The sequence below is a fragment of the Oncorhynchus kisutch genome, linkage group LG19 (assembly GCF_002021735.2).
Source record: "Oncorhynchus kisutch isolate 150728-3 linkage group LG19, Okis_V2, whole genome shotgun sequence".
NCBI lineage: Eukaryota > Metazoa > Chordata > Actinopteri > Salmoniformes > Salmonidae > Oncorhynchus > Oncorhynchus kisutch.
In genome coordinates this window covers 67,013,218-67,040,248 of record NC_034192.2, presented here as the reverse complement: position 1 = coordinate 67,040,248, position 27,031 = coordinate 67,013,218, and the positions used below count along the sequence as shown (strand labels likewise).

At 41.9% G+C, this 27,031-nt stretch overlaps 1 protein-coding gene across 1 annotated transcript; it reads right to left on the bottom strand.

Moving 5' to 3' along the window:
* Nucleotides 1-13,589: 13,589 nt before the first annotated feature.
* LOC109884258 (melanin-concentrating hormone receptor 2-like) lies at nt 13,590-24,611 on the bottom strand. The gene is made up of 2 exons (XM_031798132.1): nt 23,914-24,611; nt 13,590-14,633 (listed from the first exon to the last, which is right to left on the bottom strand). Exons 1-2 carry the CDS (start codon nt 24,324-24,326, stop codon nt 13,991-13,993), a joined length of 1,056 nt encoding a protein of 351 aa, XP_031653992.1. The 5' UTR covers nt 24,327-24,611; the 3' UTR covers nt 13,590-13,990.
* Nucleotides 24,612-27,031: the final 2,420 nt, after the last annotated feature.

Below are 27,031 nucleotides of genomic sequence, written 5' to 3'. Positions count from 1 at the left end.
TTTTGAAACGATAAACAGATCTTGCTCGTTAGCTGGTGTGTTAGACATTAGCTAATGAGACGTGATAATGTGTGGCTTGACTCCAGGACATGTCACCTGACTGATCCCCATCACAACAGCATGTGAAGCCACATTAGCTTGTTTACATCCTATAAAACCATTAAGAGTTCCAAAAATTATCTTTGTAAGAAGTGTAGAAATCTGAAATAATCATCAGAACCTGCTAGAGAAAGTTTTGTAGATGAACAATGCTCTCCAAAGAGCAAAAAAAATAGTTTTCTTGTCAAGTAATTTACTCTCTCTTCTGAGGCAATACAGTTCACTGAAGTTTAAACGTTGGGAAGAGTACGCCACCAAGTTCCATTTGGTTGAGTTCTGTGTTCTGTGTTCTATATTCTAAATGTTACCGTATGTTTCACCTTGTCAGCACCTCTGTTCACCTCAAAGGCAGAATTTGTTCTTATTTATGTATCTGACCTCCCAGCTGTCATAACATTACTAGGCGTTCCTCTCCAACAGCCTGCACTGGTTTAGTGTTGACTGAACGCCTTTAGGCTGGATCGATGACTAGTGGCCAAGGAAAAATCTGTCCCCCCCCCCCCCCCCCCTGCCATGACTACAGTATCACGCTGGTCAGCACACACACACACACTCTCACACAAACACACACACACACAGGACACACACACACACATGCTCTGTCTTCCCCCAGCCATCACTACATTTACAGAATCACAAGCTGGTCATAACAGACACTGTGTCTCTGATTGAGCTGGTTATAACAACAGACACTGTGTCTCTCTGATTGAGCTGGTTATAACAGACACTGTGTCTCTCTGATTGAACTGGTCATAACACAGACACTGTGTCTCTCTGATTGAACTGGTCATAACACAGACACTGTGTCTCTCTGATTGAGCTGGTTATAACAGACACTGTGTCTCTCTGATTGAGCTGGTTATAACAGTCACTGTGTCTCTCTGATTGAGCTGGTTATAACAGTCACTGTGTCTCTCTGATGTAAATGTTTTTTTCTTACCCATTCACCCTCTGAATGGCACACATACACAATCCATGTCTCAATGATCTCAATGCATAAAAGGCTTTCTTTAACCTGTCTCCCCCTCTTCAACTACACTGATTGAAGTGGATTTAACAAGTGACATCAATAAGGGATCGTAGCTTTCACCTGGATTCACCTGGTCAGTCTATGTCGTGTTCCTAATGTTTTGTACACTCAGTGTATACGGCTCTGGTTTGTCCTGTATGTTAATTAACAGCTTGTATAATGTCTTACCAGGAAGCCAAATGTCAGATCATTTTGCTGAGAGAAACACCCAATGCCTGTACATTTCCTGCTCTTACTTCACAGGTAATTACAGTCCCAAATGATTTTCATGATAAAAGTGAGCAATATCGACTGTATAAAATCAATGATTCAAATACTGAGCTAAAAATCTATTGTTCTGCCCCTGAACAAGGCAGTTAACCCACTGTTCCTAGGTCATTGAAAAAATGTTTTGTTCTGAACTGACTTGAATAGATAAATTAAAAATTTAAAAACAAGTACAAATTTTCTCAAAATTGATTGACACCCATAAAGATTCTAATACATAAAGCAATCAAAAATGTAGTATTTGGTCCCATATTCCAAGCAATAATAATATTATAATAATTACGTCAAGACTGTGACTCTATGACTTTACAAACTTGTTGGGTGCATTTGAAGTTTGTTTTATGTGGGTTTCAGATTAATAGATCAATAGAAATTAATGGAAAATAATGTTGTGTCATCTTGGAGTCACTTTTATTATAAATAAGAGTAGAATATGTTTTCTTAACACTTCTCCATGATTGTGGATGCTACGATGATTACAGAGGGTCAAAGATCATACCCCCAAGACATGCTAACCTCCCCTGTTGTTGGTAATGGTGAGAGGTAAGTATGATTTGATTGATACCCGCAAGACAATCAATGAAATGTATTTATAAAGCCCTTTTTACATCAGCCGATGTCACAAAGTGCTGTACAGAAACCTAGCCTAAAACCCCAAAACAGCAAGCAATGCAGATGTAGAAGCACGGTGGCTAGGAAAAACTCCCTAGAAAGAGAGGAACCTAGGACGAAACCTAGAGAGGATCCAGTCCTCTTCTGGCTGTGCCGGGTAGAGATTATAACAGTACAAGATGTTCAAACACTCACAGATGGCCAGCAGGGTCAAATAACAATAATATCACAGTGGTTGTAGAGGGTGCAACAGGTCAGCACCGCAGGAGTAAAGGTCAGTTGGCTTTTCATAGCCGAGCATTCAGAGTTAGAGACAGCAGGTGTCGTAGAGAGAGAGAGCGTCTAAAACAGCAGGTCTGGGACAAAGTAGCACGTCCAGTGAACAGGTCAGGATTCCACAGCCGCAGGCAGAACAGTTGAAACTGGAGCAGCAGCACGTCCAGGTGGACTGGGGACATCAAGGATTCATCAGGCCAGGTAGTCCTGAGGCATGGTCCTAGGGCTCAGGTCTTCTGGGAGGGGAGAGAGAGAGATAATTAGAGGGAGCATACTTCAATTCACACAGGACTAATTCAGGAAAAATACTTCAGATAAAACAGACTGACCCTATCCCCCCGGCACATAGACTACTGCAGCATAGATACGGGAGGGGTTGGGGAACACTGTGGCCCTGTCTGAGGACACCCCTGGACCGGGCCAACCAGGCAGGATATAACCCCACCCACTTTGCCAAAGCACAGCCCCCACACCACTAGAGGGATATCAACAGACCACCAACGTACTACCCCGGGACAAGGCTGAGTATAGACCACAAAGATCTCCCCCACCGCACGAGCCCTGGGGGGGCGCAAACCCGGACAGGAAGATCACGTCAGTGACTCAACACACTCAAGTGACGCACCTCTCCTAGGGACGGTATGAAAGAGCCATAGTAAGTCAGTGACTCAGCCCCTGTAATAGGGTTAGAGGCAGAGAATCCCGGTGGAGAGAGGGGATCCTGCCAGGGAGAGACCGCAAGGGTGGGGTCGACAACACACCATTCACACCCCTGGGCCAGACTACACTCAATCATAGGACCTACTGAAGAAATGAGCCTTCAAAAAAGACTTAAAGGTCTAGACCGAGCCTGCTTTTCTCACATGGATAGGCAGACCATTCCATAAAAATTTAGCTCTATAGGAGAAAGCCCTGCCTCCAGCTGTTTGCTTAGAAATTCTAGGAACAATAAGGAGGCCTGCATCTTGTGACCGTAGCGTACGTGTAGGTATGTACGGCAGGACCAAATCGGAGCGATAGGTAGGAGCAAGCCCATGTAATGCTTCGTAGGTTAGCAGTTAAACTTTGAAATCAGCCCTAGCCTTAACAGGAAGTCAGGCTATCACTGGAGTAATATGATAATTTTTTGGTTCTATTCAAGATTCTAGCAGCCGTGTTTAACACTAACTGAAGTTTATTTAGTGCTTTATCCGGATAGCTGGAAAGTAGAGTACTGCAATAGTCTAACCTAGAAGAGACAAAAGCATGGATTAACTTTTTTGCATAATTTTTGGACAGAAAGTTTCTGATTTTTGTAATGTTACGAAGATGGAAAAAAAGCTGTCCTTGAAATAGTCTTGATATATTTGTCAAAAGAGAGATCAGTGTCCAGAGTAACGCAGAGGTCCGTCACAGTTTTATTTGAGACGACTGTACAACCATCAAGATTCATTTTCAGATCCAACAGAATATCTCTTTGTTTCTTGGGACCTAGAACTAGCATCTCTGTTTAAAAATAAAAAATGTGCCGCCATCCACTTCCTTATGTCTGAAACACAGCCTTCCAGGTAGGGCAATTTTGGGGTTCACCATGTGTCATTGAAATGTACAGCTGTGTGTCATCCGCATAGCAGTGAAAGTTAACATTATGTTTCCGAATGACATCACCAAGAGGTAAATATATATAGTGAAAACAATAGTTGCCCTAAAACGGAACCTTGAGGAAGACCGAAACTTACATTTGAAATGTCAGAAGACAAACCATCCACAGAGACAAGCAGATGAGATCTAAACCAGGTCAGAACTTGTCCGTGTAGAATTTGGGTTTCCAATCTCTCCAAAAGATGATCGATGATGTCAAAAACATCATCGATCATGAGCACAGGTCACAGGTCTATGAGCACAGGTCTAAGGTCTATGAGCACAAGGACAGATGCAGAGCCTCAGTCTGATGCCATAAAAAGGTAATTTACCACCTTCACAAGTGCAGTCTCAGTGCTATGATATGGTATGAAACCAGACTGAAGTGTTTCGTATATATTGTTTTTCTTCAGGACGGCAGTGAGTTGCTGTGCAACAGCTTTAAAAAAATGGAATGTAATGTGAGATTCGATATAGGCCGATTTAGTTTTTTATTACTGCCACTTTTAGTGAGTTTGGTACTCATCGGGGGGAGCCATTTATTATGTTCAACATAAGAGGGGCAAGCACAGGAAGTAGCTTTTTCAGTAGTTTAGTTGGAATATGATCCAATATGCAGCTTAGAGGTTTAGGGGCCATGACTATTTTCATGGATGTGTCAAGATATATAAAAAAATTTAAAGAGGAGTCTGTAATTTGCTTTCTAATGATCATGATCTTTTCATCAAAGAAGTTCATGAATGTATCTGCTGAGGTTGTATATCTACATGACTCTAACAGAGTCTATTTGCTGCTTGGGGGTTTCAGGCTGGGTTTCTGTACAGCACATTGTGACATCAGCGGATGTAAGAAGGGCTTTATTTAACATTAACATTTGATTTGAGGTGAAAGTCTTTGATCTTTGACCCTTTAACTTTCTCACTCGTCATTATTCACAATTAATTCAGGATTATCCGTAATCATGGTAGCGTCCATATTATTGTAGAAGTGTTTAGAAACATATTAACACATTACAATAAAAGTTGCTCACCTTTATCAAGAGTGTAATTCATTTGGGAGCCCGCTGTATTTTTTAATTGACCTTTATTTAACCAGGCAAGTCAGTTAAGAACACATTCTTATTTTCAATGACCGCCTAGGAACAGTGGGTTAACTGCCTTGTTCAGGGGCAGAACGGCAGTTTGTACCTTGTCAGATTGGGGATTTGATCTTGCAACCTGTCGGTTACCAGTCCAATGCTCTAACCACTAGGTTACGCTGCACCACCCCCTGTATATATACAGTCGTGGCCAAAAGTTTTGAGAATGACACATATTAATTTCCACAAAGTTTTCTGCTTCAATGTCTTTAGATATTTTTGTCAGATGTTACTATGGAATACTGAAGTATAATTACAAGCATTTCACAAGTGTCAAAGGCTTTTATTGACAATTACATGAAGTTGATGCAAAGAGTCAACATTTGCAGTGTTGACCATTCTTTTTCAAGACCTCTGCAATCCACCCTGGCATGCTGTCAATTAACTTCTGGGTCACATCCTGACTGATGGCAGCCCATTCTTGCATAATCAATGCTTGGGTTTTTGTTTGTCCACCCGCCTCTTGAGGATTGACCACACGATCTCAATGGGATTAAGGTAAATCTTACTGGCAGCAATATCCTTGCCTGTGAAGCCCTTTTTGTGCAAAGTAATGATGACGGCATGTGTTTCCTTGCAAGTAACCATGGTTGACAGAGGAAGAACAATGATTCCAAGCACCACCGTTCTTTTGACGCTTCCAGTTTGTTATTCAAACTGAATCAACATGACAGAGTGATCTCCAGCCTAGTCCTCGTCAACGCTCACACCTGTGTTAACGAGAGAATCACTGACATGATGTCAGCCGGTCCTTTTGTGGCAGGACTGAAATGCAGTGCAAATGTTTTTGGGGGATTCAGTCCATTTGCATGGCAAATAGGGACTTTGTATTTAATTGCAATTCATCTGATCACTCTTCATAACATTCTGGAGTATATGCAAATTGCCATCATACAAACTGAGGCAGCAGACTTTGTGAAAATTAATATTTGTGTCATTTTCAAAACATTTGGCCACAACTGTAGTTCTGATTTCTCCAATCGTGTTCACAGCTTGTAAAACGTCTCACCTGGACTTCTCTCACAAGTCAGAGAAAAACGCCTGGTTTCACTGTGCCGACTGGCTGTGGCTAATCAGAGCATGTCTCTTTCCTAAAGGGCACCCTATCCTCTCTTTAGTGCACTACATTAGACTAGAACCCTATGGGCCCTGGTCAAGAGGGTTCCATTTGAGACGCAAGCCAAATCTACGTAGCGGAAAGGTGTTTTTCAGAGACAGAAATGGACCGTCTCTGCCTGGGCCCAGTTTGTGTAAGGCTACGGCTTGGGGGGATGTCATTGAACATTAAGGCTTGTGTTTGTGTGAGTCTAATGCTAGTACACCTTATAGGTTATATCTACATCTCCACATCTGTAGTCTGTTTCTCCACAACTGTAGTCTGTTTCTCCACAACTGTAGTCTATTTCTACACAACTGTAGTCTGTTTCTACACAACTGTAGTCTGTTTCTCCACAACTGTAGTCTGTTTCTCCACAACTGTAGTATGTTTCTTCACAACTGTAGTCTGTTTCTTCACAGCTGTAGTATGTTTCTCCACAACTGTAGTCTATTTCTACACAACTGTAGTCTGTTTCTTCACAACTGTAGTCTATTTCTACACAACTGTAGTCTGTTTCTACACAACTGTAGTCTGTTTCTTCACATCTGTAGTCTGTTTCTCCACAACTGTAGTCTGTTTCTCCACAACTGTAGTCTGTTTCTTCACAACTGTAGTCTGTTTCTTCACAGCTGTAGTATGTTTCTCCACAACTGTAGTCTATTTCTACACAACTGTAGTCTGTTTCTTCACAACTGTAGTCTGTTTCTCCACAACTGTAATCTGTTTCTTCACAACTGTAGTCTGTTTCTCCACAACTGTAGTCTGTTTCTCCACAACTGTAGTCTGTTTCTCCACAACTGTAGTCTGTTTCTTCACAACTGTAGTCTATTTCTACACAACTGTAGTCTGTTTCTACACAACTGTAGTCTGTTTCTACACAACTGTAGTCTGTTTCTTCACAACTGTAGTCTGTTTCTTCACAACTGTAGTCTATTTCTCCACAACTGTAGTCTATTTCTCCACAACTGTAATCTGTTTCTTCACAGCTGTAGTCTGTTTCTCCACAACTGCAGTCTGTTTCTTCACAGCTATAGTATGTCTCTTCAGTCTTCTGAGTCATATGTCACACAATAAGAACCTCATAAAATCTACTCTTTCATTGAGATTCACAATGAATAATCAACACAGTGTGTCCTCACACCCCACACCCACACGGATAAACAGAGACTAGCTTGAAGACCGGACCACAGAGCTTTAGGATATTTTTGATTACAATAGAATTGGCCTACCGTCTTTTAAGTCATGAGGTCTGGGTTTCACACAGTGAAGAAAGCTCTTCTGCAGTTTTATACCAATCAACACCAGTGTCCTCACAATCTCACATTTTCCCATCGTACATTCCCATGTCCCCACATGTCACTGATAGAGGACAGGACAAGGAACACAGCCTCTGGTTAGAGAATGAAATGGGGTGTGGCCAGAGTAAGGGATGAAAGAAAGACCTCAAGGGCTGATATCTCTGGTTGTGGAGACTGCCTCTGTGAGGACATTAGTGTTGTGAGGACATTAGTGTTGTGAACACTGCCTCTGTGAGGACATTAGTGTTGTGAGGACATTAGTGTTGTGAACACTGCCTCTGTGAGGACATTAGTGTTGTGAGGACAATGGTGATTGAGGACATTAGTGATTGAGGACATTAGTGTTGTGAGGACAACAGGGTTGATGGGTCGTGCTGGTTCACTCTGTAAATTATGTTGTTACTTGAGATCACACACACACACACACACACACACACACACACACACACACACACACACACACACACACACACACACAGGTTCTTCCAACAGCACCTTACCATCAGGGATCACATGCTCAGGACTACTGGCAGGGGCGTTTGATAAAAGCATCTGGGAAGTGGCATATTTTAAATTCATTCAACTTTAACCACTCTTTAAAAATATCAGACAAGGAATCCTCAACGTCTTGCGAGAGTTCCTCAAAGCATTGATACTTTCCTCGTTTTGGCCTGTTTTCGTTGATTCACATTGGTGTGTGTTTGTGAGTCTGGCTGGCACGAGGGACTACATTTACAGGGACTCTTTTGTATCTCAATGTTCATCTCTAGTAGTGATGCCTGGGGTCAGGGGTTACTGTTTATCCATACAAAGTGAGGCATTGTGGTGTTATTGGACTCAAGACACTGTTGCTCTCACTGCCTTTGGGGCTTTTGTAGTTCAAAGTCTAAATGTTTGCCACTGTGATTCAACATCGATAAAAGATTCTCAAACAAAAAATGTCTTAGTGCATTAAATGGGTTCTCGTACCATGTAGTAGCTATATAATTACAATAGCAACCATGATCTAATAACTCACCAAATATAATTTTCCACAGCAATGGCTAATCGGTACTTGAAAACACATCTTCTCTTTTGTTCTTACTGTCCTGCCACATCAGAGGAGAAACGTGACAATGTGTTTATTCACTAAAACCAATGACACCAGCGTCAAAGCTCATCAGTTGTAACCCAGGTTATTGGATTCTGTTGGAATGTGAAAACACATCTGATTGGCTGAGGTGGGTGTAGTACCTGGGCCACAGTACAAGGTCTACGAGGCTTTACCTGAACCTGATTCATTTCCTGCTAACTGACAAGTGTCAACATGATATCACCTATGACACTTTCAAATGGGGTTTAAGTGGTGTTTACTTTAGCTTTAGTTGAGTTCAAATTGGGTTTATCAACAGCTGTATGTATTATAAAGGCAAATGTCTTCAGAACAAGATAAACAGGTCAGAACTAGAAAGTTGTTCTATTGGCCAATGTGTCAATCACTGGAGAATAAACTGGATGAGCTCCGTTCGAGAATATCCTACCAACGGGACATTAAAAACTGTAATATATTATGTTTCACCGAGTTGTGGCTGAACGACGACACGGATAATATACTGTTGGCTGGGTTTTCCGTGCATCGGCAGGACAAAACTGCTACGTCAAGTAAGACGAGGGATGATGTTGTGTGTCTATTTGTCAATAACAGTTGGTGTGCAATGTCTAATATTAAGGAAGTCTCGAGGTAATGCATGCCTGAGGTAGAGTACCTCATGATAAACTGTAGACCACACTATCAACCAAGAGAGTTCTCATATTATTTGTAGCCATCTATTTACCACCACAGACCGATGCAGGCACTAAGACCACACTCAACGATCTGTATAAGGCCATATACGCAAACAATACAATGCTCATCCAGAAGTGGCGCTCCTAGTGGCCGGAGACTTTAATGCCATTATGGGGTGTTGTGTGTAGATTGCTGAGATGTTTTATGCATTTCATCCATTTAGAATAAGGGTGTAACGTAACAAAATGTGAAAAAGTCAAGGGATCGGAATAGTTTCCGAAGGCAAGTCTAGGTCCAAAAGTCTCCTTAACAGCTTCTACCCCCAAGCGATAATACTACTGAACAATGAATCAAAAGGCCACCTGGACAATCTACCTTGACAATTACCTCGACTAACCCCGCGCACATAGACTCTGTACCGTAACACCCTGTATATAGCCTCTACATTGACTCTGTACCGTAACACCCTGTATATAGCCTCCACATTGACTCTACTGGTACCCCCTTTATATAGTCTCCACATTGACTCTGTACCGGTACCCCCTGTATATAGCCTCCACATTGACTCTGTACCGTAACACCCTGTAAATAGCCTCCACATTGACTCTGTACCGTAACATCCTGTATATAGCCTCCACATTGACTCTGTACTGGTACCCCCTGTATATAGCCTCCACATTGACTCTGTACCGGTACCCCCTGTATATAGCCTACACATTGACTCTGTACTGGTACCCCCTGTACATAGCCTCCACATTGACTCTGTACCGGTACCCCCTGTATATAGTCTCCACATTGACTCTGTACCGGTACCCCCTGTATATAGCCTCCACATTGACTCTGTACCGGTACCCCCTGTATATTGCCTCCACATTGACTCTGTACCGGTACCCCCTGTATATAGCCTCCACATTGACTCTGTACCGGTACCCCCTGTATATAGCCTCCACATTGACTCTGTACCGGTACCCCCTGTATATTGCCTCCACATTGACTCTGTACCGGTACCCCCTGTATATAGCCTCCACATTGACTCTGTACCGGTACCCCCTGTATATAGCCTCCACATTGACTCTGTACCGGTACCCCCTGTATATTGCCTCCACATTGACTCTGTACCAGTAACCCCTGTATATAGTCTCCACATTGACTCTGTACCGGTACCCCCTGTACATAGCCTCCACATTGACTCTGTACTGGTACCCCCTGTACATAGCCTCCACATTGACTCTGTACCGGTACCCACTGTATATAGCCTCCACATTGACTCTGTACCGGTACCCCCTGTATATAGCCTCCACATTGACTCTGTACCGGTACCCCCTGTATATAGTCTCCACATTGACTCTGTACCGGTACCCCCTGTATATAGCCTCCACATTGACTCTGTACCGGTACCCCCTGTACATAGCCTCCACATTGACTCTGTACCGGTACCCCCTGTATATAGCCTCCACATTGACTCTGTACCGGTACCCCCTGTATATAGCCTCCACATTGACTCTGTACCGGTACCCCCTGTATATAGCCTCCACATTGACTCTGTACCGGTACCCCCTGTATATAGCCTCCACATTGACTCTGTACCGGTACCCCCTGTATATAGTCTTGTTATTGTTATTTTATTTTTTGTTATTTTACTTTTGTTATTAAATATTTTTCACTTCAGTTTATTGAGTAAATATTTACAGTTCATATAAATGAAATCAGTCAATTGAAATAAATTAATTCATTAATTAATTAATTAATTAGGGGAGTGGATCAGAAAACCAGTCAGTACCTGGTGTGACCACCATTTGCCTCATGCAGTGCGACACATCTCCTTCGCATAGAGTTGATCAGGCTATTGATTGTGGCCTGTTGAATGTTATCCCCACTCCTCTTCAATGGCTGTTCAAAGTTGCTGGATATTGGCGGGAACTGGTACACACTGTTGTACAAGTCGATCCAGAGCATCCCGAACATGCTCAATGGGTGACATGTCTGGTGGGTATGCAGCCATGGAAGAACTGGGACAATGATGAGATGATGATGAATGCATGACAATGGGCCTCAGGATCTCGTCACGGTGTCTCTGTCCATTCAAATTGTCCATTGCTTATGACTGCCCTTACCATAGCCCCACGGCCATCATGGGGCTGTTCACAATGTTGAGATAGGCAAACCGCTCAGCCACCATTACGCCATACATGCTGTCTTCCATCTGCCCGGTACAGTTGAATTCGGTATTCATCCGTGAACAGCACACTTCTCCAGTGTTCAAGTGGCCATCGGAGTCGAGCATTTGAAAAAAAGCATTTGCCCACTGAAGTCGGTTACGACGCCAAACTGCAGTCAGGCCAAGACGAATGAGGTGAGGATGATGAGCATGCAGATGAGCTTCCCTGAGATGTCTGACGGTTTGTGCAAAAATGATTTGGTTGTGTAAACACCCACAGTTTCATCATCTCTCCAGGTGGCTGGTCTCAGACGCAGGTGAAGAAGCTGGATGTGGAGGTCATGGGCTAGTGTGGTCTGCGGTAGTGAGGCCGGTTGGATGTACTTCCAAGTTCTCTAAAACAAGTTGGAGGCGGTTCCTCAAAATTCTATACATACGTGGCATTGTGTTGTGTGACAAAACTGCATATTTTATAGTGGCCTTTTATTGTCCCCCAGCACAAGGTGCACCTGTGTAATGATCATGCTGTTTAATCTGCTTTTTGAAATGCCACACCTGTCGGGTGGATGGATTATCTTGGTGAAAGAGAAATGCTCACTAACAGGGATGTGAACACATTTGTGCAAATAGAAATTGAGAGAAATACACTTTTTGTGCAAATATGGAACATTTTAGGGATCTTTTATTTCAGCTCATGAAACATGGGACCAACACTTTACATGTTATGTTGATATTTATTTTCAGTTTAGTACATAAATTACACTGAACAATAAGAACAACAAGATGTGGTTATATTGTATTCATGTAAAACTCATCTGAAATACCATATATGGACAATTAGTATATTCCAAGTATATGTAGTATAATACATTGCAGAACAACACAATATAGGAAGTAAAACATAAAGTGTAAAACTGCAGTATTTACATATAGTGGATTTATGTCCTATACTAGATCACCATGACAACTTGTTTTAACTACGAAACACACCTTTGTAATTAACTTTATCACGTCAATATCTCAAAATGTGTCATTCATACATAAATGAGGCTGTTATTTGGTAAAAACCAAATAAATGTACTTGTTTTTGCAAGTAAAAAAAATTAAAAATCTCTATTTTTGGAGTCAACATTAAAATTTAAATAGTGCGTCATATTGTATACGTTACAGAGATGATATCGGACAATTAGTAAATGACCATAATAAGAAGGTTTTAATACAATGTAACAGTCATCTGAATGCACAGGGTACAGGCTAACATTAGAGTGTCAGGTAGAGTGAGAAAACAAACACAAGCTGTGAATAGGAACAAGTTAACGTGTGTTTTAAGTAGTGCGTGTTGTTTGAGTAGTTGGGGTCGGCAGGTCTGCCTAGTGGTTAGAACGTTTGTAACCGAAAAATTGCTGGATTGAATTGAATCCCCGACCTGACAACGTAAAAATCTGTCTTTATGCCCCTGAATGAGGCAGTTTAACCCACTGTTCCCCGGTAGATAAGAATTTGTTCTTAACTATCTTGCCTAGTTAAATAAAGGTTAAATAAAGGTTAAATAAAATAGTGTGTATAGGACAGTTCCTCATATGTTATGCTACAAGGGCTATATTCATTGAATATACTTTTATTATTTACTTCTACCGCTATTTCCTGGTCTCAAATCAATACAAAATGAATGAGAGGGGAAGAGAGGGGAGAGAGGGGGGAGAGAGTGAGAGGGGAGAAAGGGGGGGGGAGAGAGGGGGGGGGGGAGAAAGGGGGAGAGAGGGGGAGAGAGAGGGGAGAGGGGAGAGGGGAGAGGGGAGAGAGAGGGGGGGAGAGAGGGGGAGAGGGGGGAGAGAGGGGGAGAGAGGGGGGAGAGAGGTGGGAGGGGAGAGGGGAGAGAGAGGGGGGAGAGAGGGGGGGAGGGGGAGAGGGGAGAAAGGGTGGAGCGAGAGGGGGAGAGAGAGAGGGTGGAGCTAGAGGTAGAGGTAGAGGTAGAGAGAGAGAGAGAGAGAGAGAGAGAAGGGGTGAGAGAGAGAGAGAGAGAGAGAGAGAGAGAAGGAGGAGGTGAGAGAAGGAGGGGTGGAGCGAGAGGGGAGAGAGAGAGGGTAGAGGTAGAGGTAGAGAGAGAGAGAGAGAGAGAGAGAGAGAAGGAGGGGGTGAGAGAAGGAGGGGTGGAGCGAGAGGGGGAGAGAGAGGAGGTAGAGGTAGAGGTAGAGAGAGAGAGAGAGAGAGAGGAGGGGGTGAGAGAAGGAGGGGTGGAGCGAGAGGGGGAGAGAGAGAGGGTGGAGGTAGAGAGAGAGGTAGAGAGAGAGAGAGAGATAGAGAGAGAGACTGTCCTAAGATAATGATTGAGACAATGACATTTTGATCAGTTGACATTAGTACCAGAAGAATGATAGTGATGGTGGAGCTGTTGCAGTCCGATGGGTAAATCCATCATCCATCCACTAACACATAATGCCACTTCTGTCCCCTGGAAAGATAACAGTGTTTTTCAGCTACTTTAGCTTCAAGTAATTCATGAACCCTAAAGTTCGTAGAACATAGCAGAAGGGAAACAGCTGACTTTTGGTAGTCTTATTGGGACCAAACGACAGCCCACCTATTCACACACACACACACAGTATATGAGTGGCAATATCTGTACTATTAGATGACTGTGCAGCGGTAGTTTGGGTCGGTGGACACGCTGGAGCCGTCTGTTTTGATCACAGTTGTCTTGGAGGAGTTCTGCTGCGAACTCCTCAAATCCTTCCTGTGACAGAGACGTTCGCGGTAGTTCTGAGCGAAGATGAGCAGCATCAGAGGGTTGATGCAGCTGTGGGAGTAACTCAGACAGATCGTGATGTTGTAGACATACACAAAGGTGTTGGTTGGCCTGTTGTTGGTCAAGTTAATCACCTGGATCACGTGATATGGGCTCCAGCACACCAGGAAGAGAGCAATGACCATCACCACGGTCTTGGTGGCGCGCTTCGCCCAGACAGACTGTTTACGCTTGACTCGGCGGATGGATCTGAAGACGTGGTAGAGGGTGAGGGAGTAGAAGGTGGAGATGATGATGAGAGGAAAGATGAAGCCCAAGATGGACTGGTAGAGAGTGTACCAGTACATGTCCTCAGGCCCGTCCAGAAACATCATGCATATCTCCAGGTCGCTCTTCCTCACCACCATGGCGTAGATCATGACGGGAACGGTCAGCAGGAAGCTGCCGACCCACACCAGGATGTTGATGATGATGGTCCACTGGATGGTCCGCTTCTCTGAGGTGGGGTGGACGATGGCAATGTATCTAGAAACAAAGAGACACATCAGTTAGTGACCAGGGGTTAGGTTATGTACCTGGGTTGTGCCCCAATTGCACCCCGTTCCCTATATAGTGTACTAATTTTGACCAAAGCCCATTCCTTTCACAGTGACTACTTTGACCAAAAGTAATGTACTACAGTGCCTTGCAAAAGTATTCATTACCCTTCGCGTTTTTCCTATTTTCGCGTTTTTCCTATTTTCTTGCATTACAACCTGTAATTTAAATAGATTTTTATTTGGATTTCATATTAATAGACATATTAATAGACATATTAATAGACATATTAATAGACATATTAATAGACATACACCAAAATAGTCCAAATTGGTGAAGTGAAATGCAAAAAATTACTTGTTTAAAAAAAAATATGGCACCACAATAAACCCGCCCACCAAATCTCACAGACCAGGCAAGGATGGTATTAATCAGAGAGGCAACAAAGAGACCAAAGATGACCCTGAAGTAGATGCAAAGCTCCACAGTGGAGATTGGAGTATCTGTCCATAGGACCACTTTAAGCCGTACACTCCACAGAGCTGGGCTTTACAGAAGAGTGGCCAGAAAAAAACCATTGCTTAAAGACAAAAATAAGCAAATACATTTGGTGTTCACCAAAAGGCACGTGGGATACGTCCCAAATATATGGAAGAAGGTACTCTGGTCAGATGAGACTAATATTGAGCTTTTTGGTCATCAAGGAATATGCTATGTCTGGTGCAAAACCAACACCTCTCACCACCCGAGAACACCATCCCCACAGTGAAGCATGATTGTGGCAGCATGAAACCTGTTTCAGTCTTCAGACTGGGACGGAGGTTCACCTTCCAGCAGGAGAATGACCCTAAGCATGCTGCAAAAGTTACACTTGAGTGGTTTATAGGGAAACATTTACAGCCATACAAAACATACATTTCTGAGCACCCCCCAGACGTATGGTATGGTCTAGTTACTGCAGACAGTAAAGGACAATAGGGAGGTTGGTTGGAGAGGACAGGTGAGTGTACACTATGACCATCTAGCATGTTCGAGACACGTCAGGGACACTGCCTCTTGACACACTGTCCGCTTAACCCAGAAGTCAGCCGCACCAATATGTCAGAGGAAACACTGTACGCCCGAAGGCAGCGTTCATGTACCCGGCCGCCACAAGGAATCGCAAGAGTGTGATGGAACAAGGACATCACAAGGACAACCCTCCCCTAACCTGGACGACACTGGGACAATTGTGCGCCACCTCATGGGTCTCCCGGTCACGGCCGGCTGCGACACAGCCCGGGATTGAACCTGGATTGGTAGTGACGTCTATTAGAACGCTGCGCCACTCGGGAGGTCACACTTCCCCTTATTCTAAGGTTAGGAAAACAGATTACTGCATGTGACTGTGTTGAGAAGAGAAACAGATTATAGAAAACCGATGATTGATTTCAGGGATTTGACTGTGTTGTAAAAAGATACTGTAGATGTACTCAAGTTCATGTCTATGTGCAGACAGATGTACATATTATGGGTGGTCATGTGTTTGGCGTGCGTGTGTGTGCGTGTTTATGCACAATGTGATACTGAGTGAGATTTCATTTGGTATTTGCCATAGTGTTCATTGAAACCCAAGTGTGATAATGTGATGTTCCATTCTTAGTACGATGTGTCTGCGATATCTGAACGTGTAACGACAGAACAGAGATTTGGAATCAGTCAAAACAAGTCATAGTGCTGCCGCTCCATGAACGATGAAAGAGTAGAAGGGATGGAGACAGAGAGACAGTTTCTCCCAAAATAGCACAAATATCTCTACACTTCAGGAGACTCCACCGTGAGGAGTTTGTCTTTTTGTTTTCTTCAGTAACAACCATCACTTTTTACCCAGTCCAGTCTTGTCCAGACAGAGGCATGTGAATGTCATGTGAATACACAGACAGGAAAAACACCATAAATAAATTGTACTTGTCATCCCAAGAAAAGCCAACGGTAATTAGTTAACCTGGAATAGAAGGATTTTGTGTTTGAATACCGCCTATTCATACAGTTTGTTTTTCTCTTCTTCCTGAGAGCAATCAGGACTCTAATCATGATGTTACATTAAATAAATCTAATAATGTCATGAGTGAATCAGTAAGGTAAGAGCATTGGCTTCGTTCTAAAAGTACTCTTATTCTACATATAGTGCATTTTTCAACAGAGCCCTATACTGCCCTATCAAGCAAAAAATATGATGATGAGTAACTGCTCATTTGGTCGAAAATGAGTTAATCTCATTTTTTTTGCTACAATCAATACATGCTTAATCACGTGGACAAGTATCCCGCCTCTATTGTATTGTGTTCAGGAGAAAATGGAGGTCATGTTTAGCAGTAACTGTATAAAGTTACTGTGAAAACCAAGGTAAATAAAAGCCATTTTTCTCAATTCCACGCTATGAGCAGCTACTGCCTTTTTTTCTTTTTTCTTGGTAGGGCAGTATATGCCCTGGTCAATAGTAGTGTACTATTAAGGGAATAGGGTGACATTTGGAATGCATCCCATGACACTGGCATATGCCCAAGGTCATGGGGTTCAATTCCTTCCAGGATCACATACACATACTAAATTAATGAATGCACTCACTGTACTATAGGTCGCTTTGGATGAAAACATCTGCAAAGTGGCATACCGTATACTATTATAATATAATAACATTTTAGGAATAATTGATCTGGGAGCTGAAAAAGTCACATACAGAGGGAAAATACTTATTTTCCACCATAATTTGCAAATTAATTCATTAAAAATCCTACAACGTGATTTTCTGAAATGTTTTTCCTCATTTTGTCTGTCATAGTTGAAGTGTACCTATGATGAAAATTACAGGCCTCTCTCATCTTTTTAAGTGGGAGAACTTGCACAATTGGTGGCTGACTAAATACTTTTTTGCCCCACTGTACAAGCTGTCATGAACACGTAAAATAAAGTTAGACGAAATCACCACGGTTACGTCCCAAATAGCACCCTATTCCCTAAATAGTGCACCATATTTTACCAGAGTCCTATGAGCCCTTGTCAAACGTAGTGCACTACTTATGAAAAAAAGGGGTACATTTGGGATGCGTTGAATCCTAAAATAAACGATCAGAGATACAGATTGTTTATACTGCTGATGTTAAACCAAATCAAAGTTAAGTCTATAGCCATCTGCTGTACTATGCTGCCGTACTTAACCAGAGTGTGTCATATGTCTATGAACGAAGGAACATAACCCTACAGCCATGTGACATCAAAGAACTAAAGAGGAAGAATTTGCTCTGCACTGGTTAAATCTCTCATGATACTGAATACATCCAAGGCAGGCCAAGGGATGGAGATATTACTGTAGAGATGTCTACATATGACCACAGAGATAATACCGTAGAGATGTCTACATATGGACCAAGGAGATATTACTGTAGAGATGTCTTCATGACCAATGAGATATTACTGTCAAGATTTCTTCATGACCAAGGAGATATTACTGTAGAGATGTCTTCATGACCAAGGAGATATTACTGTAGAGATGTCTACATGACCATGGAGATATTACTGTAGAGATGTCTTCATGACCAATGAGATATTACTGTAGAGATGTCTTCATTACCATGGAGATATTACTGTAGAGATGTCTTCATTACCATAGAGATATTACTGTATAGATGTCTACATGACCACAGAGATATTACTGTAGAGATGTCTACATGACCAAGGAGATATTACTGTAGAGATGTCTACATGACCACAGAGATATTACTGTAGAGATGTCTTCATGACCAATGAGATATTACTGTAGAGATGTCTTCATATGGACCAAGGAGATATTACTGTAGAGATGTCTTCATTACCAAGGAGATATTACTGTAGAGATGTCTTCATATGGACCAAGGAGATATTACTGTAGAGATGTCTTCATGACCAATGAGATATTACTGTAGAGATGTCTTCATTACCATAGAGATATTACTGTATAGATGTCTTCATGACCATGGAGATATTACAATGGAAATAAGAGACCTTAAAAACACCAGGAAATCAGCTCCAATTCATTTTTATTTTTCTGTTCCCAAGTATTCCCACGCATACACATTGCATTTGGAAAGTATTCAGACTCCTTGACTTTTTCCACATTTTGCTACGTTACAGTATTATTCTAAAATGTATTAAATCGTTTTTTTTACTCATCAATCTACACACAATACCACATAATGACAAAGCAAAAACAGGTTTTTAGACATTTTTGCAAATGTATTAAAAATTAAAAATGGAAATATCACACAAGTAAGTATTCAGACCCTTTCCTCAGTACTTTGTTGAGGCCCCTTTGGAAGCGATGCAGACTCAAGTCTTCTTGGGTATGATGCTACACTCTTGGCACACCTGTATTTGGGGAGTTTCTCCCATTCTTCTCTTAAGCTCTGTCAGGTTGGATGGGGAGCGTCACTGCACAGCTGTTTCCAGGTCTCTCCAGAGATGTTAGATTGGGTTCAAGTCCGGGCTCTGGCTGGGCAACTCAAGGACATTGAGGCTTGTTCCGAAGCCACTCCTGCGTTGTCTTGGCTGTGTGCTTAAGGTCGTTGTCCTGTTTGAAGGTGAACCTTCACCCCAGACTGAGGTCCTGAGCGCTCTGGAGCAGGTTTTCATCAAGTATCTCTCTATAATTTGCTCCGTTCATCTTTCCCTGATACTGACTAGTCTCCCAGTCCCTACCACTGAAAAATATCCCCACAGCATGATGCTGCCACCACCATGTTTTACCATAGGGATGGTGCCAGGTTTGCTCCAGACGTGACACTTGGCATTCAGGCCAAATAATCTTGTTTCTCATGGTCTGAGAGTCCTTTAGGTTCTTTTTGGCAAACTCCAAGTGGGCAGTCATGTGCCTTTTACTGAGGAGTGGCTTCCGTCTGGCCACCATAAAGGCCTGGTGGAGTGCTGCAGTGATGGTTGTCTTTCTGGAAGTTTCTCCCATCTCCACAGAGGAACTCTGGAGCTTTCTGTCAGAGTGACCATCGGGTTCATGGTCGCCAGCAATAGGAAGAGTCTTGATGGTTCCAAACTTCTTCCATTTAAGAATGACGAAGGCCACTGTGTTATTGGGGGCCTTTAATGCTGCAGACATTTTTTGGTACCATACCCCAGATCTGTGTCTCGACACAATCCTGTCTCAGAGCTCTATGGACAATAGGATGGCGCCGGAAGGTATGGCTGACATTTTACGGGCTCCTAACTAACTCTGCTAATTTATGCGTTTTTTTCTTATTGTTTGTAACTTCTTTTTTAACTTATTTGTTTACATTCCGTCTCTTATGACCCGGAAATAACTTCTGGATATCAGAACAGCGATTACTCTCCTCCAACTGGAAGAAGATTTTTTCTTTAACGTGTTCGACGAGAAGGATATACTGCTTTCTCGGGAACGGGCCCAAATTCCCGTAATTTGCGTGAAGAAAGACGGAGAAAAAGGGGACAGAGGTCAGGCTGCTTCTGAGAATTTGTAGGTGAGTGAGTAAACCCCCCACTGCCATCCGTTCTATTGGCCAACGTGCAATCATTGGAAAAAATCAAATGAATGATTATCCTACCAATGGGACATTAAAACCTGGAATATCTTATGTTTCACCTAGTCGTGGCTGAATGACGACAAGGATGATATAGAGGATGATATAGAGATGGAGGGATTTTTCATCAGGACAGAGAAGCTAAGTCTGGTAAGACGAGAGGTGGTGGTGCGTGTCTATTTGTCAATAACTGTTGCGTGATGTCTAATATTAATGGAAGCCGTACAAATATAATCCAGGTAACAACATGTGGAGAAAGGGATCTGGAATACCTTCAGGTCTCTGAATACTTTCAGGTCTCTGAATACTTTCAGGTCACGGAACACCTTCATGTCTCTGAATACCTTCAGGTCTCTGAATACCTTCAGGGGTCTGAATACTTTCAGGTCTCGGAACACCTTCAGGTCTCTGAATACCTTCAGGTCTCTGAATACCTTCAGGTCTCTGAATACCTTCAGATCTCTGAATACCTTCAGGGGTCTGAATACTTTCAGGTCTCGGAACACCTTCAGGTCTCTGAATACCTTCAGGTCTCTGAATACCTTCAGGTCTCTGAATACCTTCAGATCTCTGAATACCTTCAGGGGTCTGAATACTTTCAGGTCTCGGAACACCTTCAGGTCTCTGAATACCTTCAGGTCTCTGAATACCTTCAGGTCTCTGAATACCTTCAGGTCTCTGAATACCTTCAGGGGTCTGAATACTTTCAGGTCTCGGAACACCTTCAGGTCTCTGAATACCTTCAGGTCTCTGAATACCTTCAGGTCTCTGAATACCTTCAGATCTCTGAATACCTTCAGGGGTCTGAATACTTTCAGGTCTCGGAACACCTTCAGGTCTCTGAATACCTTCAGGTCTCTGAATACCTTCAGGTCTCTGAATACCTTCAGATCTCTGAATACCTTCAGGTCTCTGAATACCTTCAGGGTCTGAATACCTTCAGGTTTCTGAATGCAATGTATACACAGTACCAGTAAAAAAAAAAGTTAAAAAGTGGACCTAATCATTCAAGAGTTTTTCTCTATTTTCTACATTGTAAACTCAGCAACAAAAAAAGAAACGTCCTCTCACTGTCAACTGCGTTTATTTTTAGCAAACTTAACAAGCCGACAGCCTGTGTTTGTAATGCAATCTGGGAGCTGGCCCTGGATCGATAAGCATGGTGCTGGGGGAATTAATGTGAGGCCGGCAGGCTGTCTATCATACAGAAAGAGGGAGGGAGGGAGGGGAGGAAGGGTCTCTCCTCCTTCAGCCATCTTCTTCTTTTGACTTTATATGGCGGTTGGCATCAAACTCTATAACCCAAAGTATGCTTCCCTGTATAGCTAATAACCTTCTCATGTTTGCAGTGCAATTTGTGGAAACTATTGTACAAAGTTATCATTGTATTCCACGTTGGTAGTGGAAACTATCGTACAAAGTAATCATTGTATTCACACGTTGGTAGTGGAAACTATCGTACAAAGTTATCATCACATACACTGTGAACGTAGACAGCGCCACCTGGGGGATGGGAGGGGAAATACATGTTAAATATCATCATCAGATACTGAGGGGAGGGTAGAGACAATCAAAGACAATGTTAAATATTTATGTCAGGGACATAGGTGGATCAAGTGACCATGTAAGAGATAGCCTCACCAGATTAGACATGAAGAACACATGCCCTGTGGTCTGATACAAGGCAATGTTTGTACTAGTGCACCATTTCAGACCACTGGTGTTTAGGAAGTATACCTGGGTGGAAGAGAAGCCTCCGTAGGTGTTCTGCTGCCTCACCAGCCACCTGACGATGCGGGAGGCATAGCCCAGGTCACACACAATGACAATATACGTTACAAAATGAAATTACAAAATATATTTACAAAATGAAATTACAAAATATATTTACAAAATGAAATTACAAAATATATTTACAAAATGAAATTACAAAATATATTTACGAAATGAAATTACAAAATATATTTACAAAATGAAATTACAAAATATATTTACAAAATGAAATTACAAAATATATTTACAAAATGAAATTACAAAATATATTTACAAAATGAAATTACAAAATATATTTACAAAATGAAATTACAAAATATATTTACAAAATGAAATTACAAAATATATTTACAAAATGAAATTACAAAATACATTTACAAAATGAAATTACAAAATATATTTACAAAATGAAATTACAAAATACATTTACAAAATACAGAACAAATGATGTAGTAGCCATGCTGGTAAAGCCTTGAATTGTAAATAAATCACGGGCAGTGTCAGCAGCTAAGCATCCTAACTCCATCAGTGGTTTCTTTGCAGCAATTTGATCATAAAGGCCTGATTCATGCAGTCTCCTCTGAACATGTTAAGATGTGTCTGTTACTTGAAATCTGTGAAGCATTTATTTGGACTGCAATCTGAGGTGCAGTTAACTCTAATCAACTTATCCTCTGCAGCGAAGGGAACTATGGGTCTTCCTTTCCTGTGGCGGTCCTCATGAGAGCCAGTTTCATCATAGTAATGGCTTTTGCGACTGCACTCGAATAAACGTTCAAGGTTCTTCAAATGTTCCACATTGACTGACCTTCAAATCTTAAAGTAATGATGGACTGTCGTTTCTCTGAGCTGTTCTTGACATAATATGGACTTGGTCTTTTACCAAATAGGTCTATCTTCTGTATAGCACCCCAACCTTGTCACAACACAACTGATTGGCTAAAACACATTAAAGAAGGAAAGAAATTCCACAAATGAACTTTTAACAAGGCAAACGTGTGAAATGAAATGCATTCCAGGTGACTACCTCATGAAGCTCATTGAGAAAATCAAAAAAATGCAATATATTTTAATTTGGTCAACACTTTTTTGGTTACTACACCGAAAACACACCGCCAGGCTGTGTATGGGCTATTTGACCAAGGAGAGTGATGGAGTGCTGCATTAGATGTCCTGGCCTCCACAATCACCTGGCCTCAACCCAATTGAGATGGTTTGGGAAAAGCAGCCAACAAGTGCTCAGCATATGTGGGAATTCTTTCAAGGCTGCTGAAAAAGCATTCCTCGTGAAGCTGGTTAAGACAATTTCAAGAGTGTGCAAAGCTGCCATCAAGGCAAAGGGTGATACATTTTTTAAACTTTGCTTCTTTTGAACACAAATAAAGGACAAATTAACAAATGAATTAATTATATGAAAAGTGCTTTGGTCCTCCTTTCTTATTGCAGGTAAAATATATAAAATATATGTTGATTTGTTTAACACTTTGGTTACTACATGATTCCATATGTGTTAATTTATAGTTTTGATGTCTTCACTATTATTCTACAATGTAGAAAATAGTCAAAATAAAGAAAAACTCTGGAATGAGTAGGTGTGTTCACACTTTCGACTGGTACTGTAGGTTTGACAATTATTATGTTTTGGTCAAATGTTATATGTGTTTGCACTTCTTGCTGTCAATCTGCAGTCTACAAATGAATTTGTAATAATGCTCCGGTGCCGACCATCCGCTCACTAGATCCCTGCTCTTGGGCTGCGTAACAGTAATGTCTCCTTCTTAATTACCTATAGGTTCTAACTATGTTATAATCATATCCTACATCAGGTTATATCTACCTGAATACATAAAGGTAAAAGAGGAGGGAGACCTAATTGATGCTTTGTCATGTTCAAACTGACACCTGTTGAATTTGGAGAGGTGGAGACGTACCTGTCAATACACAGCACCGTTACAATCCCCACGGTAGTGAACTGGTTGCTAACATCTACCACCACGACAGCTTTGCACATGAAGTTCCCGAACACCCACTGTCTGTCCCGGACCAGCTGGTGAATGTTGAAAGGCATCACCAGCAAGAAGAGCATATCTGCGACGGCCAAGTTCAGCACGTAGATGTCCGAGACCATCTTCTTCTTGCATGTCGCCACTGCGTAAATCACCAAACCGTTGGCGATCACTCCTATTGTACACAGGATGCCGTATATGGACGGGAATATGTGCATAAAAGTCGCCAAGTCGATGAAGCTGGGTGAGGACTGAGTCGTGTTCACACATGACGAGTTGTTGGTGAAGTTACTTACTTCTTTGTAATAACAAAATATGTCCGAGCTATTCATAATCATCTTAAGATATTCAGATATTTGCCGACCTGGTCTTGATTGATAACGTGCGGATCAGTATTATGCTATAGATAAGCACCAACACTGTCAAGCCGATAAGTCATTCTGTACTAGCTTCTATCCAAATATCTAGAGGTACAACTTGGGCACCTATTCTGGATAAACCGCAGCGCGCGTATCCTTTGGTTGATGCACTTCTTTATCTTGTAATGAACTACAGCTCAATTAAAGTATGTGTTTCGATGAGATTCTGCTGAAGGATCGATCGTTCTCACCAAACTTGGGAACAAGCTGATGCCTCTTGGAGAACACATTATTCACTCAGGACTGGACCTCCCCGTTCGTCTCCTCTGCGCTCTCTCCTTACCCAATAGCGCACCTCATTTTCGCTGACTCAGGGAACGATAAGATAAATCCGATTGTAGTCTCCTCCATTCAAAAGATCCCTCGCTTGTTCATTTAACACGTCATTAAACATAAATCAAGTTTAGAGAAAACTGATTGAGAGATAAGTGAGTAAATCATACGGGAAAAAATTTTGATCTGTTTATTGCTCTGAAAAACATCTCATCCATGCACCCTGTTGCGCATGTCAGAAGTAAATTGACTTGTGTCACGATGTTTTGATTAAATGTCGCATTCAGATGGACAACATCAATGACGTACTGTTGTTTCCTAATAGTATGTAGGCCTTCTATATGTCAATCACAGAATCACACAGATTGTATTAAATATACAGCCAACGATTCAATGAAGAATCATTAAACAAGTATACATTATTTTAGTCAACAGATCCTTTAGTTATAAATGAAAAATATCTTTTCAGTGGAGGCTCCTTGGCAGAGGAAGGGGAGGAATTTCATACAAATACATTTTTTTAAACATTTATAAAGTTTTCCTTTTAGATTAAACTATAATAAATATGAACACTTCACCAAATAATTTATTGAAACACAATAGTAGCCTCGACAGCACTCTATAGGGTAGCGCCGCGGTGTAGCCGGAGGACAGCAAGCTTCCGTCCTCCTCTGGCTACATTGATTTCAATACAAAACATAGGAGGCTCATGGTTCTCACCCCCTTCCGCAGGCTTACACAGTAATTATGACAACTTCCAAAGGATGTCCTCCAACCTATTAGAGCTCTTGCAGCATGAACTGACCTGTTGTCCACACAATCAAAGGATCAGAGAATGAAGCTCGTACTGAAAGCATAAACTACAACTAGATAGCACTGCAGTGCATAAAATGTGGTGAGTAGTGGACTCTAAGAGAGAGAAAGACAATCGTTGAACAGTTTTGAACAAAGGAATTTCTTCCAAAATTAACGAGAAGCCAGAGAGAGACAGAGAGATTTTTCCCCTTTCAGTTTCACATACTTAGCTATCAAATACAGCTAGCTAGTTTAGCCTACCCAAACACCCTGGTCAAACAGAGAGATACTATGTTAGCTAGCTGGCTATGACAGAGGGATGCTATGTTAGCTAGCTGGCTATAACAGAGAGATGCTATGTTAGCTAGCTGGCTATAACAGAGGGATGCTATCTTATCTAGCTGGCTATAACAGAGGGATGCTATGTTAGCTAGCTGGCTACAACAGAGGGATGCTATGTTAGCTAGCTGGCTATAACAGAGGGATGCTATGTTAGCTAGCTGGCTATAACAGAGGGATGCTATGTTAGCTAGCTGGCTATGACAGAGGGATGCTATGTTAGCTAGCTGGCTACAACAGAGGGATGCTATGTTAGCTAGCTGGCTATAACAGAGGGATGCTATGTTAGCTAGCTGGCTATGACAGAGGGATGCTATGTTAGCTAGCTGGCTACAACAGAGGGATGCTATGTTAGCTAGCTGGCTATAACAGAGGGATGCTATGTTAGCTAGCTGGCTATGACAGAGGGATGCTATGTTAGCTAGCTGGCTACAACAGAGGGATGCTATGTTAGCTAGCTGGCTATATCAGAGGGATGCTATGTTAGCTAGCTGGCTATAACAGAGGGATGCTATGTTAGCTAGCTGGCTATAACAGAGGGATGCTATGTTAGCTAGCTGCCTATATCAGAGGGATGCTATGTTAGCTAGCTGGCTATAACAGAGGGATGCTATGTTAGCTAGCTGGCTATAACAGAGGGATGCTATGTTAGCTAGCTGGCTATAACAGAGGGATGCTATGTTAGCTAGCTGCCTATATCAGAGGGATGCTATGTTAGCTAGCTGGCTATAACAGAGGGATGCTATGTTAGCTAGCTGGCTATAACAGAGGGATGCTATGTTAGCTAGCTGGCTATAACAGAGGGATGCTATGTTAGCTAGCTGGCTATAACAGAGGGATGCTATGTTTTTTTTTTTTTTTTTTTTTGACCTTTATTTAACCAGGTAGGCAAGTTGAGAACAAGTTCTCATTTACAATTGCGACCTGGCCAAGATAAAGCAAAGCAGTTCGACAGATACAACGACACAGAGTTACACATGGAGTAAAACAGACATACAGTCAATAATACAGTATAAACAAGTCTATATACAATGTGAGCAAATGAGGTGGGAAGGGAGGTAAAGGCAAAAAGGCCATGGTGGCAAAGTAAATACAATATAGCAAGTAAAACAGTGGAATGGTAGTTTTGCAATGGAAGAATGTGCAAAATAGAAATAAAAATAATGGGGTGCAAAGGAGCAAAATAAATAAATAAATAAATTAAATACAGTTGGGAA